This window comes from Zophobas morio, unplaced genomic scaffold, assembly GCF_036711695.1.
Source record: "Zophobas morio isolate AGI-343-1 ecotype UQ-CSIRO unplaced genomic scaffold, CSIRO_AGI_Zmor_V1 ptg000002l, whole genome shotgun sequence".
Lineage (NCBI taxonomy): Eukaryota > Metazoa > Arthropoda > Insecta > Coleoptera > Tenebrionidae > Zophobas > Zophobas morio.
In genome coordinates this window covers 6,981,732-6,997,214 of record NW_026972107.1, presented here as the reverse complement: position 1 = coordinate 6,997,214, position 15,483 = coordinate 6,981,732, and the positions used below count along the sequence as shown (strand labels likewise).

Sequence of the window (15,483 nt, the reverse complement as noted above, 5' to 3'; positions counted from 1 at the left end):
ACTAATTTCGCCAAAAATTCGTATATTTTTATCTTGTAAGCTGATCAATACCAAGTCCACAAATCCTAAATAAGTGCTTCATTGGCAGGTAGAGAGTTTTTGGCGTGCAATTGGATGTGGTCTAGTCAACATTTTTTTTTCAATAGAAGAATTATGTGCTTGAAAATTGAAACGCAAACACAATTAACTATTAAAATTCTTCTTTAACCTCGTCATTTATTCATCACCGACTCCCTCCACTGCAACGCATCCACCGGCCAAACCCCGAACCGCCCCTGCGCCGCTTTATTTCACGTTTGGCGTAAGAGTCGTCCACGGCGGCATCCCGTTTTTCGCAGCGAGCTGTAAATCTGCACAGCGCGTCTACGGTCGCATTTTCCATAAAAAATCTCACCCCAGTGTACAACAAACCCATGGAAAAATAAGCTTGCCGGGCCGTATATTTGAAAATCTCCCGAGATCGGTCGCTTTAAATTCTCTTTCGACTATTCGATCGTGTTTTTGTAAACGCTGCGTCATTATGAGCGGGCCCGTTTGAAAAATTGACGGATTAAATTGGGCCCCAGTTGACGTTTATAATTGCGTTGTCTGTGTAATTTTTCCAGTAAATTCTCGAGTGTAATAACGGAATATCGAATCGGCTCGTAACGCGGCTGTTTGTCATAACTGGTGATTCATCTAGGCGTTCTTTCGCATAAATTCCGCATTTGCATAGATGGCTGTGGATGGACGTGGCACGGTGTGGTCGGACGTGCGGTAAGCGCAGCACGCAGATGGCCACGGGGATGCTGGTAATCGGGCGATGAACCCACAAACGCACAAATTGCGAATTAACCACGTTGAGCGGAATTTAATAAATTAACACACAGAGTCATAGAAAGATATTTGTTGTAATTATATTGCAATCTATGTCTAAAGGCTTCCTGGAGGAATTGAACTCCTTCGCATGTAGTGTTTTAAGTGTATTGTAATTAAAGCATTTTAAAACATGCAGTCGAGTTGACAAGATATAGAAAACTGGTGGATGCGCCGGGAAACCCTAGATTAACCAACTTTCGCCTCGTTTTCGCGAAACAAAGCCCCCACTAACTGAAAAATCTTTTAAACTTCGTCGTTTGTCGACTTAATTAGCAGCCTGTATTATTAACAGGATTTCGTGCGGTTATGAAAGATTCAGTCCATTCGCGATGCAGAATCTGCGCGAACACTGTCGGCGGCTAACGAGGGAAATCTAGCAGTTCAGAAGTGGGATTGCTTATAAATAAATCAGTCTTCTTGATTATACACCCGGATGCGCAGTGCAGGCCTACAATAAAAACCCACCGCCGATGCTCCGACTAAGTAGTCGAGCTCACAATCGGGCGCATTAGTAAAACGAGCCGCTTCCTCGTCACGAATCGACGGCAAATATCATACTCGAGTATGAAAACAAACGTGAGTTCGCCCACTAGACCTCTTTCTTCTAATGGCGGACTTATTGACTTTGGAAGGTCTTCTTCGCATGTCCGCCTTCTTAGTTGTCCATTCCGGGACTGAACCGTAATTCGATTTGTTGTCGGCCGCGTCAGATGGATTGGAAAGACAACATCGTCCGACTCGAGGCACTCTTTGATCCGTGCTTTCTAATGTACCGTGTGTTGTTTTATGTAAGGCGCCAAATTAAATTTGGGATACACAAGAGAACGGAGTTTTTCACTGGAAGGACGTACGCGGCTTCAATACTACATTCGCACCGGTGTGGATTATTTAAAGAGGAAGGGAGTGGTGGTTGCGCGATACTTGCCACCGGAGGTTCGAAAACACGGAAGATAAAGAATATTTAATTTTTTTACGCACTTGCCCGTGTGTGTAATGCTTAAATAAAGGAAAAGGTTGCCGGAAGATTGCTAACCGCACAGATAACAATCTTTATTTATGTATAAAACGTTTTACTACGAACGGATTTAGCTAAATTGCTGAATTTGTGAAAATTATATACAATTATTTGTAATTATTTCAAATTATATGGAATTTCGTTGGAAAACATATTACTGGGCAAAAATATGGCATCACTTAACTTTTTGAAATATTATACGATAAAAATAACTTCCACTGGTAACAATACATAATTTAGTTATTATTTGTTCTTGTTTTTTTTGCTTTTTTTGCTAAGAAACCATTATAAAGTAAAACAGTTAGCAACTATTGGTCGCGAAACACCCGCAGATTATGTTTATGAACTCATTTTGTCTTGAACTCTTGTTCTCAATAGCTCCAAATCCTCACTGCTCTGATCTAGTCCGCTTGGTGCTAACTTACCTGAGAAGAAAATGGTGTGTTACCAACCGAATTTTGACATTGCTGAGTTACTTAAACTTATAAATTTTAGATTCTTAACTAAACTGTCCCATACAAAGCTTACATTTAAGTAACTAAAGGTAAAACTGAAATTTTATGAAAATTTGACATTTCTTTCACTTCCATGGGCACCTTAAACACATTTAAAAATTTAATTTTAGCATATTTTTGTTAAATTTACTTGTACCAGTAATAGCAATGTCGATGAATATGATTTAAAGTGCTCTCTTAAAATCATGTAAAATAGTCAGATTTAAAATTTTTCAACTCCACAGTATATAAAAATAGAGTCTCTCATTTTGGAAAAACTTTGAGTATTTTGACTTATTTACACTGAGTGATTTTGTCATTTCATTAAAATTGGACATCCTGTATTTTATGACATTCTTGTGATTGTCTCGCTCAAAGTTTTCTTTTCAACATATTTTTATTAAAATTTATATTAACTCTCTTCTCACTGTTCTTTTTGGTCTCTCTGTTCTCTCCTTTCTCTCGATTCCCTCGGTTCCCTCTGTTTTCTCTGTCCCTCGTTTCGCTATGTTCTCTCTGTTGTTTCGATTTTATTGATTCTTTCTTTTAACGCGTTTCCCTCGGTTTTTGTTATACTCTTCTTTTTCTCGATTCAGACTCTTTTCTCTGATATTTCTGTCGTTTCGGTTTTCTCGATTTTCTCGGTTCTCCTGTTTTTTTTTCCAATTTGCTCTCTTTTCTCTGTTCTTCTTCTCTCGATTTTCCCTATTCACTTTCTCCTCTCTGTTATTTCTGTTCTCTGTTTTCTCTATTTACTAGATTTTCTTCTCGTTTCTCTCTGATCTCCCTATTCCCTCAATTGTTTCGATTTTCTATGTTCTCTTACTCCCCTCCTTTCCATCGGTCCCCTTTGTTCTCTCGTTTTACTTGATTGAGTTTCTTCTCTCTTTTATTTCTGTTCTTTCTGTTCTCCCGATATTGTCGTTTTCTCGTTTTTCTATGTTCCACCCGTTCTCTCGTTTTTCTTGATTTCCTCTGTTCTCGTTGTTCTTACATTTTTCTCGATTCAATTTTTTCACTGTTCTCCATTTTTCCCGATTTTCTCAGTTCTCTCCTATCTCGCTGTTCTATCTTTTATCCCGATTTTCTTAATTCTCTCGTCTCCAGTTTCTCCCATCTTCTCTGTTTTCTTTTTTCTTTCTGTTCTATCTGTTTTCCCGATTTTCTCGGTTTTATGGTTTCTTGAGGAACTGAAAGAACAGAGGTCTCATTTCTCTCCGTTTTCTTTGTTCTCTCAATTTTCTCGTTCTCCCATTTCTCTCTGTTCACTTTATTCTCGCTGTTTATTCTGTCCCTTCTGCTCTTTCTAGTTTTTCTAATATTTTCTGTTCTCTCATTTCTCTCGTTTCCCTCTGTTCTCGTTGTTCTTCCATTTTTCTCGATTCAGTCTCTTCACTGTTCTTTTTGTTCTCTATTTTTCCCGGTTTTCGCAGTTCTCTCCTATTTTGCTGTTCTTTCTTTTCTCCCGATTTTCTAGATTCTCTCTTCTCCAGTTTCTCCCGTCTCCTCTGTTTTCTTTGCTCTCAGATTTTTCTCGATTCGCTCTTTTCTCTCTATTATTTCTGTCCCCTCTGTTTTCTCTGTTCTCTCGATTTTCTCGGTACTTTCTATTCTCTTGGTTGTCTCTATTTTCTACATTCGTTTTGTTCTTTCATTTTTCTCGTTTTTTCGGTTCTCTTTATCCTCTAATTTTTCGATTCAGTCTCTTCTCTCTGTTGTTTCTGTTCTCTGTGTTTTCCCAATTTTCTCGGTTCTCTAGTTTCTTGAGAAATTGAGAGAACAGAGGTCTCAGTTCCCTCAACTTTTCGGATTCTCTGTGTTCTCCAGTTTCTCTTGTTTCCTTTAGTTCTCACGTTTTTCTCGATTCTCCAGTCTTTCTGTCCTCTCCGTTTTCTTTGTTCTCTGGATTTTGTCGTTGTTCCATTTCTCTCTGTTTCCGCTGTTCACTTTATTCTCGTTGTTTATTCTGTCCCCTTTGTTCTTGTTAGTTTTTTTAATTCTTTCTGTTCTCTCATTTCTCTCGTTTCCCTCTGTTCTTGTTCTTACGTTTTTTCGATTCAGTCTTGTCATTGTTCTTTTTGTTCTGTTTTCCCGATTATCTCGGTTTTCTCCTATCTCGCTGTTCTCTAGATTTTCTTGATTTTCTCTACCCCGATTTCTCCCATTTCCTTGGTTTTCTTTTTCTCACGTTTTTCTCGATTCGCCCTCTTCTGTCTGTTCCCTTTGTTTTCTCTGTTTCCTCGTTTTTCTCATTACTTTTTGGTCTCTCTGTTCTCTCTATTCTTTCTGTCCCTTCAGTTTTTCTCTTCTCTGTATTTTCTAAGCACCCATTTCTGTCTGTTTTTCTGTTCTCCTCTTTCTCTCTATTTTCGGTGTTTATTCTATCCTCTCTGTTCTTTTTAGATTTTCTCTCTAGTGTTCTCTTCATTACCATTCTTCATTTTGTTCCTTCATTGCTTCTGCTTTCTCTCCTCTGTCTGTCCTCTCTTCCCTCGCGGTTATCTTTGGTATCTCTGCTACGTCGGATCTCTTTGTTCTCTCGTTTATCTCAATTTGCTTTTTTCTCTATATTCTTTCTGTTCTCTTTGTTACCTCTGATATCTATATTTTCTCAGTTGCCTCGTTTCCCTGTCTTCTTTCTGTACTATTCTTTCTTCCTATTCTCTCTTTTTGTCTATCCTTTATCTCTTTTTGTTCTTCCTATTTTTAATGCTATTGGTGACTATCTGTAGCTCTCTTCTATATCTTTCCTCCAGTTTCTCTGTTCATTTTTTTCCTCTGTTCTATCCACTATTATCGCTACTTATTCTGTTTTATTTGTTCTCACGAATATCTTATATCATTTTTTCCTTTCAGTACTCTCATTCCTCGCTTTGTCTCGATTCGTTCTTTTCTCTCTGTTTTCTTTGTTGTCTCGTTTCTTTGTGTTCTCTCAGCTCTCTCCTTTCTCCCTATTCTCACTATATTCTCTATCCTTTCTGTTCTTTCTGGTTTTTCTTTTCTCTCTGTTCCTCTTGTTCCCCTTATTCCTTCTGTTCTATCCATTAACACTATTTTTGTTCCCACTATTCTCGATTCTCTCAGTTTTCTTGATTCTTTTGAACCGTCTGTTCAACTGTTCTTTCTGAGATCTCTGTTGTCTCCATTGGTACTGTTCTTCTGTTTTCTCTATCCCTCGTTTGTCTATGTTGTCTCTGTTATCTCGATTTTCCTGATTCCCTCTGTTCTCTCGTTTTCTGGGTACTCTTTGTTCTCTTCCTTTTCTCGGTTCAGTCTTTTACTTTTGTTATTTCTGTCCTCTCTGTTTTCCCGACTCTCGATTCTCTGGTTTCTCGCTGGTACCTCTGTTCTCTTGTTTTTCCCATTTCATCGGTTCCCTTTGTTCTCCTGTTTTCCTCGATTCGCTCTCATTTTTCTGTTCTCTCTGTTATTTCTGTTCTCTGTTTGCTCTATTCTCTCAGTTTTCCTCTTCTTTCTCTCTTGTCTCCCTGTTCCTTTGATTATTTCGATTTTCTATGTTCCCTTTGTTCTCTCGTCTTACTCGATTGACTCTCTTCTCTCTTTTATTTCTGTTCTCTCTGTTTTCTCTACTCTCCCGATTTTCTCGGTTTCCTCGTTTCTCTATGTTCCCCATGTTTTCTCGTGTCTCTTGCTTCTTTGTTCTCCCATTTCTCTCGTTTCCTTCTGTTCTAGTTCTTTCATTTTTTTTTGAGTCAGTCTTGTCTCTGTTCTCTTTCCCAATTTCCTCGGTTCTCTCTTTCGCGCTGTTCTCTGTGTTCTCTCGATTTTCTTGATTCTTTCCTCTCCGATTTTTCCGTTTCTTCGATTTTCTTTGTTTTCTCTGATGTCTGTGTTTTCCTAGTCCTCTTGCGACCCTATGTTCTCTCTGGTTTTTTTATTCTCTCCGTTTCCCATATTCCCTCTATTTCTTCTGTTCTCCTCATTTTCTCTGCTCTCTCTTCCATCTGTTCTCACTCTCTCCTTTTTCTTCTTTCAATGCTCTCTATATTCTATCTGTTCTTTATCGTATATAGCTTTTCTCCGGTTTCTCTGTTCATTCTGTTTCTCTGTTCTATCCATTATTATCACTATTCTCTCTGTTTTCTCTGTTCCGTCGTTTCTCTGTGTTCCCTCAGCTCTGTCATTTCTCCTTATTCTCGTATTTTCCTTATCCCCTCTGTTTTCTCTTGTTTTTCTGTTCTCTGTTCTTCTTGTTCCCCATATTTCTTCTGTTCTCTCTCTTCTATATCTCTTATGCCTTTATCACTATTCTCTCTATGTTTTCTCTATTCTCGCGATTATGAATGTGAATTTTTAAACTTGACTAATTTTTATTGATCAAAAACCCTTACGTGGACGTCATTTTTTCCTATTTTGAATGATTGTCTTTTGTTCTTGGCTAATATTGTCTGTGTTCAGTGGACAGACAAATGATTAAATTTGAAGTTATATGATGTTAAGAGTTAATTAAAAATGAACTTATTTGTCGGGGTTGCTAAGGTTATAAAGTTTGAAATATGAAAATTCAACAAAAAACATTTTGTTTAATTATGTGCAAATTATAAATTTAGTTCTCAACGAACTTCAACTAGATTTTAGTGCCTGATATTAGATTAAAAATCTGACAAATGTAATTTATTCTTATTTCATTAGCAAGTCTGAAACGGATCTGATACCGAGTTGCATTTTTTCGCACCGGAAGCTCATTATCCTCCATCCTGGTCACGGTAGCCACTCGTCGAGGTAGCAGTGATTCCCCGGCGACCCAAAATTCGGTTCCCTCAGCACTTGGCCATATTCTTGTTAATTAAGAAACCCCTGTCCGCAGCCCCAATTACCGCTAATCGCGCCTTTTACATTCCAAATCCAATCGTCCCGGAAGTCGTGAACAGCGCCGTCCTAAATCTTTCATAACCACACCAAAACCCTATTAATAAAACAACGCACTAATTAACTCCGACAAAGAAGTCGAAAACTTGTCTTTATTAGCTCGTCCCAGTGTGTTTTATTACGGGGCGCTCGCTCGCAGCTATTTATTTTTCATTTTAGCCGCTAATATTTTCACATCGTCGTAAATTTACTTAAAACGTGTTCGCTCGGGCCAGAATCTGATAAAACATACCCACCCGGAATAACCTTCAATGCCCGATCTTATTACAGATAACAACAATAAAAAAATTAAGCTCTGGTGGGATATTTACTAATTAGAAATGGAGAAACGCAACCCGATACACGAAATTATTATATTTAGCTTTTAAAACTCACGAAGCGAATTACGGATAAAAATTCCATCGATCTTGCGGGGGTTCGGGAATTAATTTCAGCTAAATAGCTCCGGGTTGTTGTCGCATTCGGAGCCGTGCATAATGCAAAAGTTGATGGATAATCGAAACGGAAGCGAAGACAAAACAGTATAATAATAAACAGATCGACGATAGAGAGGAAACTTTCGTCCTGTGGGAAATAAATGATTCCAGACTGACAGGAACGCACATAAAGTAAACAGTAACGTGTATAGTTTTAAAACACGGCCAAGAATACACGCGAAAAAGAAAAACCGTGCGCTTTCGCTTCGGGAAAATAAACAGCAAACGCTGATGAATAGTAAATACATGAGCACTCAACAATAACAAACACATTACTCGCTCTAGTAAATAAACTTATAACTTTAATCCACTAATGGCGTAATTCGGCGTTCGTGTTGACTTTTTCAAAATCGCTTTATTTTTATCCGTAATAAGCCAATCAACCTGACAAAGTAAAATAAATATTGATTTACCCCTCCGGTGTGAAATTCAACGTTTTTTAAAAGCTGTGACAATGTAAGCCTGGATTTACGACAAAAAACTATTTGTTATTCATTGCTAGGTGTATATCGATTTTATCGAGTGCAAAAAATTACGTGTGTTTTGTTCGACACCAGAATGGAACAATGGAGTAACATATGCATTCATTGAACCACAAAATTAAAACGTGATAGAACTCTGAATTAGTGCTTTAGACTGGACGAGGAATATCGCACTTGAAGCGATTATTTTGTTATTTTTTACCGCAACTACTTTTCATGCAAATTGAAGTTTATTATGTGCCCGACATTGCAAAATTAAAAGTAAACAGGGCACGGATTGCAAGTGCCGTTAAGAAAACCCATCCGAGAGGCTTTAAATTCCAACATCGTTCCAGATATCGTTTTTTAAAAAACAAAATTGTTAAAACATAACGCATTGGACGGAATAAATGGCACACAGGTGAGCATTTGTTGTGGCATAAATAAAGCTTAGTAAAATGTATGTTGTGTTACATAGGTATAAGTCCCATGATTAACAACAAATATATTAAATTTACTGCGTCACGTAACGCACTAATTACACAGTTCTAGTAAATCCCATTAGTGAACCATGACGTTACCATAACAACACGCCTATGAAGTTTAGCGAAGTTAGTCATTTTGTTTACGTTTTATTATTTCATTATTTAAACTATATACAAGCCCGGACTAGAAAACCCCAAGAACTAAACTTTTATTTTTACGATATGCCAGAGATAATAATCGAAATATAAAAAGAAATGTACAATTTGAATGTTTGAGAAAGATTAATGACCCCAAAATATCAATAACCCGTAATGATAATGCATTAATATCAAATGTCGGATACCATTTCGTATGAAGGTCATGTTTACGTCATTTCTACTTAGAATAATATTGAGTCGTTTATCTATGTTCGTGCAACTAAGGTAATTTACCAAACTGAAAATAGCGAAAATATTAAAAAAGTCGTTCGGCTGTAATTGGCTTAAAGTAATCAGGATTGTAATAAGTAAAATCCAGAGCGTCTTTGTCCTATATTTTGTGCATTTTTAGGAATTACCAAAATTTGTTTATATAAGGAAACGTGGGTTAAACCGACCCAGTCAATTTTTTAGTTTCAGAATCGGCTTTAAAATTTTAATGTTTTCAGGCTTCCGAAAAATGAATAGGTGGTTTTTAAAAAAAATGCACACCTTAATTTGCCTCTTCTAGGGTTTAATTTTTTTAACAATGTAAAAGTTGGCAAAATAATCGCAATAAAATTATTTTTAAACCCTATGCTGTAGATATTTGGTTGTACAATCAATAACACTGAAGCTTCATGTACATATTGTTTTCCAAAATATTGGTTTTTTCAAACAACACGCTGTATTTTATTGCTCTTAAACCCAATCCAACAATCCAGTTTTTTCGAAAAATTGTAAAACGTGATTTTGTAAAATTTTATAATTTCATTATAATCCCTACAAGTAAAAAAAATGTTCTAAGGTGAATACAGTCGAAAAAATTTTTCTTGCCACATAGAGTCGAGTTTTGTATTTTTTGAAAATTTTTGCAAATTGTTTTTCCGTTTTTCCCGCAGAACACTAATAAAACACCGTTCTGATTCGACAACCTGTTTTAAACTTTTTTCAAAAATTTTTGAAAATTATTTTCCCCTTGAAAAGTTAACTTGAGATTCGAATTGGGAGAGAATTCTCTTTAATATAGTCCTATTTCAATTTTTTTGGAAAATTTAGTTATTTCAAAAACTATGGTAAGGATGTCAGATTAACAGTTTTGGAAAAATCCATATAGCGATCGATGAAAACGCGTTTTACACTTTTTTGGAAAATATTTCCAAATGTTTTTCAACATTTTTCTGACTTATTTGAAGAGCTATGGCAAAATTGTCTTCAGATTTGTAATCAACGAAGAATCTTCTTTAACAGAATTCTATCTTCTTTTCGAATAGAGCTGAGTTCAGTTTTTTTTTGTAAAATTTTTGGAACTTGTTCTCCGTTTTCCTCGATTATTTCAAAAGCTATGGCAGACAGGATTTCAGAATCATAATTGGCAGAAAACTCTAAAAGAACACCGTTCTGATTCTACAACTTGTTTAAACTTAGGTATTTTGGAAAATTTTTGAAAATTATTTTCCCGTTTTCTCGTTTATTTTAAGACCTATTGCAAATATAACTTAGGGTTGGTAAATGGAAGAGGATTCTCTTTAATATAACGATTTTTTTGGAAAATTTTTAGAAACCATTTTCCCGTTTTTTTAGTTATTTGAACAACTATATTAAGAATGTCAGATTAACAATTTTTGGCAAATCCATAAAGCGATCAATAAAAGCCCGTTTTACCAGTTCTTTGGAAAATTGTTTCAAAAATTTTTCAACATTTTTCTGAGTTATTTGAACAACTATGGCAAAATTGCCTTCAAATTTACAATTAACGAAGAATTTTCTTTAACAAAGTTCTATTGTCGAATAGAGCTCAGTTTAGGTTTTTTTTGTAAAATTTTTGGAAATTGTTTTCCGTTTTTCTCGATTGTTTCAAAAGCTATGGCAGACAGGATTTCAGACTCGTAGTTGGCAGAAAACTCTAAAAGAAGACCGTTCTGATTCGACAACCTGTTTAAACTTATTTTGGAAAATTTTTTAAAATTATTTTCCCGTTTTCTCATTTATTTGAAGAGCTATTGCGAACATAACTTAGGATTGGTAATTCGAAAACAATTCTCTTTAATATAGTCGTGATTTCATGCGACAACAGCTCTTTTAACGATTTTTTTGGAAAATTTTTGGAAATTGTTTTTTCGTTTCCTTAGTTATTTGAACTGTGGTAAAGATATCAGATTAACAGTTTTCGAAAAATCCATAAAGCGATCAATAAAAGCCCATTTTACCATTTTTTTGAAACATTTTCCCGAATGTAATTTTTCAAAATTTTCCTCAGTTATTTGAACATCTGTGGCAAAATTGCCTTCAGATTTATGTTCAACGAAGGATTTTTCTTTAACAGAGTTCTATTTTCTTTTCGAATAGAGAGGAGTTTTGTTTTTTTTGTAAAATTTTTGGAAATTATTGCCCATTTTTTTTAGCTTGTTTCAAAAGCTACGACAAAAGCGATTTCAGATTCTTAATATGTAGCGAACTGTCTAAAAGAACGCCCATTCTGATTCGAAAAGACCCTGTTCTAAAATTCTTTTGGAAACTTTTTAGACATATTTTTATTTATTTTAAGAGCTATTGCATACACAACTTGAAATTCCAATTGAGAAAGAATTCTCTTTAAGATAGTGTCCTGATTTTGATGCGACAATGTTTTAACGATTTTTTTTTGGAAAAATTTTGAAAATTATCTTCGAGATTTCTTAGTTATTGGAATAGCTATGCCAGGAACGTCAAATTCCCAATTTTCAAAAAAATCAAAAAACAATTGATAAAAGCCCGTTTCACCATTTTTTTTTTTTTGAAAATCTTTGCAAAATGTTTTTCGACAATTTTGTCAGTTACTTGAACAGCTATGGCAAAATTAACAGAAGGTTTTTAATCTACGAGAAATTTTCTTTAACGAACCCCCATTTTCTTCTCAAATAGAGCTGAGGTATATTTTTTATTTGTAAAATTTTTGGGAATTATTTTCTACTTTTCTCGACTAATTCAAAAGCTAAAGCAAAAACGATTTCAAATTCTTAATATGCAGAGAACTTTCTAAAACGAAACCTCTCTGATGAAATAATTTCCCCATTTATTTTAAGAGCTATTGCAAACACATCTTGAAATTCGAATTGAAAAAAAAAATCTCTTTAAGATAGTCCTGATTTTGAAGCGACAACAGCTGTTTTTAAGTTAAGGACGTCAGATTCGCAATTTTCAAAAAAATCAAAACGAATTGAGAAAAACCCGTGTTACCATTTTTTTGGAAAATTTTTGCTAAATATTTTTCAACGTTTTTGTCAGTTAAAATTTGACTTCAGATTTTTTATCTACAAGGAATTTCCTTTCAACGATTTTTTTGGAAAATTTTTGGAAACTGCTTTCCCGTTTTCTTGGTTATTTGAAAAACTAGACCAGAGACGTCAAATTCGCGATTTTGGAAAAATTCATAAAGCAACTGATAAAACCTCGTTTTACGATTTTTTTTTTGGAAAATTTTTGCAAAATGTTTTTCCATTTTCTTAGTTACTTGAAGAGCTATGACGAAGACGTCAGATTCGCGATTTCCCAAAAATCATTAAAACGATTTATAACAGTCCGCTCTACGATTTTTTTGGAAAATTTTTGCAAAACGTTTTTCAAAATTTTTCACAGTCATTTGCTAAGGCAAGACGATTTCAGATTCGTAATTGCAGGAAAATCTCTAAATGAAAACCATTCCGATTTGACGAAAGATCCTGTTCTAAAATTTTTTTGGGATTCGTAATTGGGAGAGAATTCTCTTTAATATAGTCCTGTTTTGATGCGACAACAGCTTTTTAATGATTTCTTTGGAAAATTTTGGAAACAATTTTTCTGTATTCTTAGTTATTTGAAGAGCTTTGGTAAGGATGTCAGATTTGCAATTTTCGAAAAATCCCTAAACCGATCGTTAAAAGCCCTTTACCATTTTTTTGGAAATTTTTTGCAAAATATTTTTCAACATTTTTCAGTTATTTACACAGTTATGACAAAAGTGACATCAGATTTTTAACCTACAAGAAATTTCCTTTAACAAAGCTTTTTTTCGATTCGAATAGGGTTTAATTTTTTTATAAAATACTTGGAAATTGTTTTCCGATTTCCGCAATTATTTCAAAAGCTAAGGAAAAAACTATTTCAAATTCTTAATATGCCCAGAACTATAAAAAAAGACCCTTCTGATTCGAAAAGATCCTATTCTAAAATTTTTTTGGAAAATTTTTGGACATTGTTTTCTCGTTTATTTTAAGAACATTACAAACATAACTTGAGATTCGAATTGAGAGAAAATTCTCTTTGAGATAACCCTCGTGTTGATGCACCAACAGATGTTTCAACGATTTTTTTTTTTAATTTTTGGAAACTATTTTCCCGTTTCCTGTTATTAAAAAACTATTCCAAGGACATCAAATTCGCAATTTTGGAAAAATCCATAAAGCAATTGATAAAAGCCCATGTTGTCAGATTTTTAATCTACGAAGCATTTTCTTGAACAGAATTCCTTTTTTCTTTTAAATAGTGCTAAGGTCAGTAAATTTTCGTAAAATTTTTGGAAATTATTTCCGTTTTTCTCGATTATTTCAAAAACTAAGGCAAAACCAATTTCAAATTCGAAATATGCAGAGAACTCTCTAAAAGTAGTTAGTTATTTGAAGAGCTATAGCAATGTACGAAAAACCCGTAAAGCAATGATTGGACAACTTTTGTTTAGCGGTTTACCACCACACCAAGTCCTTAACATATGTACATATAAAAATTGAGAACAGTCGATCCAGTAGTTTCGGAGATTATATGTCTAATAAAATTTGACACAGACGACAGACAGACGGAAACGGGAGACCTACTTTTTCATATTCTAGGGGCCATAAAACGTCGAGAAAACCTGAAAGCAGCGATTCATTGGATGGATCCTATTTACAAAACACCTTACGCTCAGGGAGTAAAAAAACATTCCATAAGAATGGGATTCGAACCAACACAGGCAGAAAACTCTGTATTGTAATTGTAATAAAATCAAGGCAGATACATAAACCACCAGTACAGGCGTATATTATTTCATAAAATTTATATAACCTTAACCACACAAAATGATGAGGAGACGAACTTGTTGATGGAAATATAACTCTTGCCGTTGACTTTTCTGTGTTAATAATTAATTAGAAATCGAACACTTTACGATTATTAAGTCAACCTGTATATATAAATATATATTTTTATTACAAATATGTACAAATACAAATGGTTTTAGCTCGTCAGTTATATGTCATATATAAAAAAGAGTACAGGAACAAATATAAAAATACAAAAAATAAATTAAAATAGATAATGAATGAAAATATTGTAATGTTGTATAGTTAAAAAATATTGCTAAATTAAATAATGGAAAGTAAAATAAATAACCTGAAAAACTTAAACTTCTTATGCATCCTTTCCTTTTCAATAATCCAAAATATGTGACTATAACTCCCACTATTCTGAACATTGACCAAACATAAGAAAGTTAAAAAAAAACTTTCACTTCACTTTTAAAAAAATATTTAAATTTTTTTCCAAAAATAGGCAAACCTAGCAATCTATAAAAATTAAGGATAAGATACCAAATTTATTGAAAAACGATTCCAAGGTATACTATGTTATTTCATTAAAATGACGTCCAGAAGCACAGTAAAAACGCTTTTTAATTTAATTTCTTTCCATCAGTGTATTATTTTTTTATTTATGTTAATTAAACTAGAAAACAAACCGTTAAATTTACCCAAACACCAACACTGTGTAGCTACAACTCACAAAGGTCAAATGTCATACCCGATACGAAGGTCAAACTTAAATCTCTACAGTCAGTGTACTTAAATCGTTATCTGCTCTCGAGCCGCCAAGGTAATTTACCACTCAGTACGTAAAACCCGAGACGCGTGAATTTATCCATAACACCTAGTACAGAAACAATTTTTGCAATGGGATTTACAAAAACTCCTTCTATAAAACCAAACGCAAAACCACCCAAAATCAGTCACCCAGAACCCACCAAACCAACTCAACCAAGATGCAAAAGCTCATTATCCTTTTCGCTGCAACCTTGGCATTGGTGTCTGCCGCACCAGGAAAACCTAACGAGAAACCGTGAGTATCAAACTAGTTTCCACTATTTCCAGTTTTTAAATTAAAATTGTTGTTACAGTAACGACATCAAATGGGACGTTAGTTCCCCTGGAGTTCTCGATCTAAAAACCAAAGGCGTCTTTTACGACGACGGCGCTTCGCGCCTCGCTGGAAGCGCGATGTATTCCAAGAACTTCGTCGACCGTACCCAGAAAGTGGTGGGAGATTTACAGTACCAACACCATCCTTCTAATTTGGCCGCTGGATTGAACGTCGAAGATAGAGGGAGAGCAGGGACCAGGGTCCAAGCGGAACTGTCGAAGACTCTTCTAAAGGACCGCTTCACCAACATCCAGGGCGGACTGAACTACGGACAAACCTTCAACACACCCATCGGAAACAGCGAGCCGTTCTTCGGAGGTTTCGTCCGAGGGACATTTTAGTTGAAATATATAGTTTTGATATTTGTACATAGAATTGACTATTTATCAATTATTTATTAATGTTTTTTTTATGTATGATAAATTAGACAGTCGTTATTTA

At 34.8% G+C, this 15,483-nt stretch overlaps 2 protein-coding genes across 2 annotated transcripts; one reads left to right on the top strand and one right to left on the bottom strand.

The window, feature by feature from the left end:
- Nucleotides 1-5,824: 5,824 nt before the first annotated feature.
- LOC135120361 (G-quartet DNA-binding protein TGP1-like) lies at nucleotides 5,825-7,084 on the bottom strand. The gene is made up of 2 exons (XM_064044995.1): nucleotides 7,064-7,084; nucleotides 5,825-6,253 (listed from the first exon to the last, which is right to left on the bottom strand). The coding sequence occupies exons 1-2, from the start codon at nucleotides 7,082-7,084 to the stop codon at nucleotides 5,825-5,827; spliced, it is 450 nt and encodes a 149-aa protein (XP_063901065.1).
- Nucleotides 7,085-14,763: 7,679 nt separating this feature from the next.
- LOC135141049 (uncharacterized) lies at nucleotides 14,764-15,483 on the top strand. The gene is made up of 2 exons (XM_064071928.1): nucleotides 14,764-14,961; nucleotides 15,020-15,483. Exons 1-2 carry the CDS (start codon nucleotides 14,885-14,887, stop codon nucleotides 15,381-15,383), a joined length of 441 nt encoding a protein of 146 aa, XP_063927998.1. The 5' UTR covers nucleotides 14,764-14,884; the 3' UTR covers nucleotides 15,384-15,483.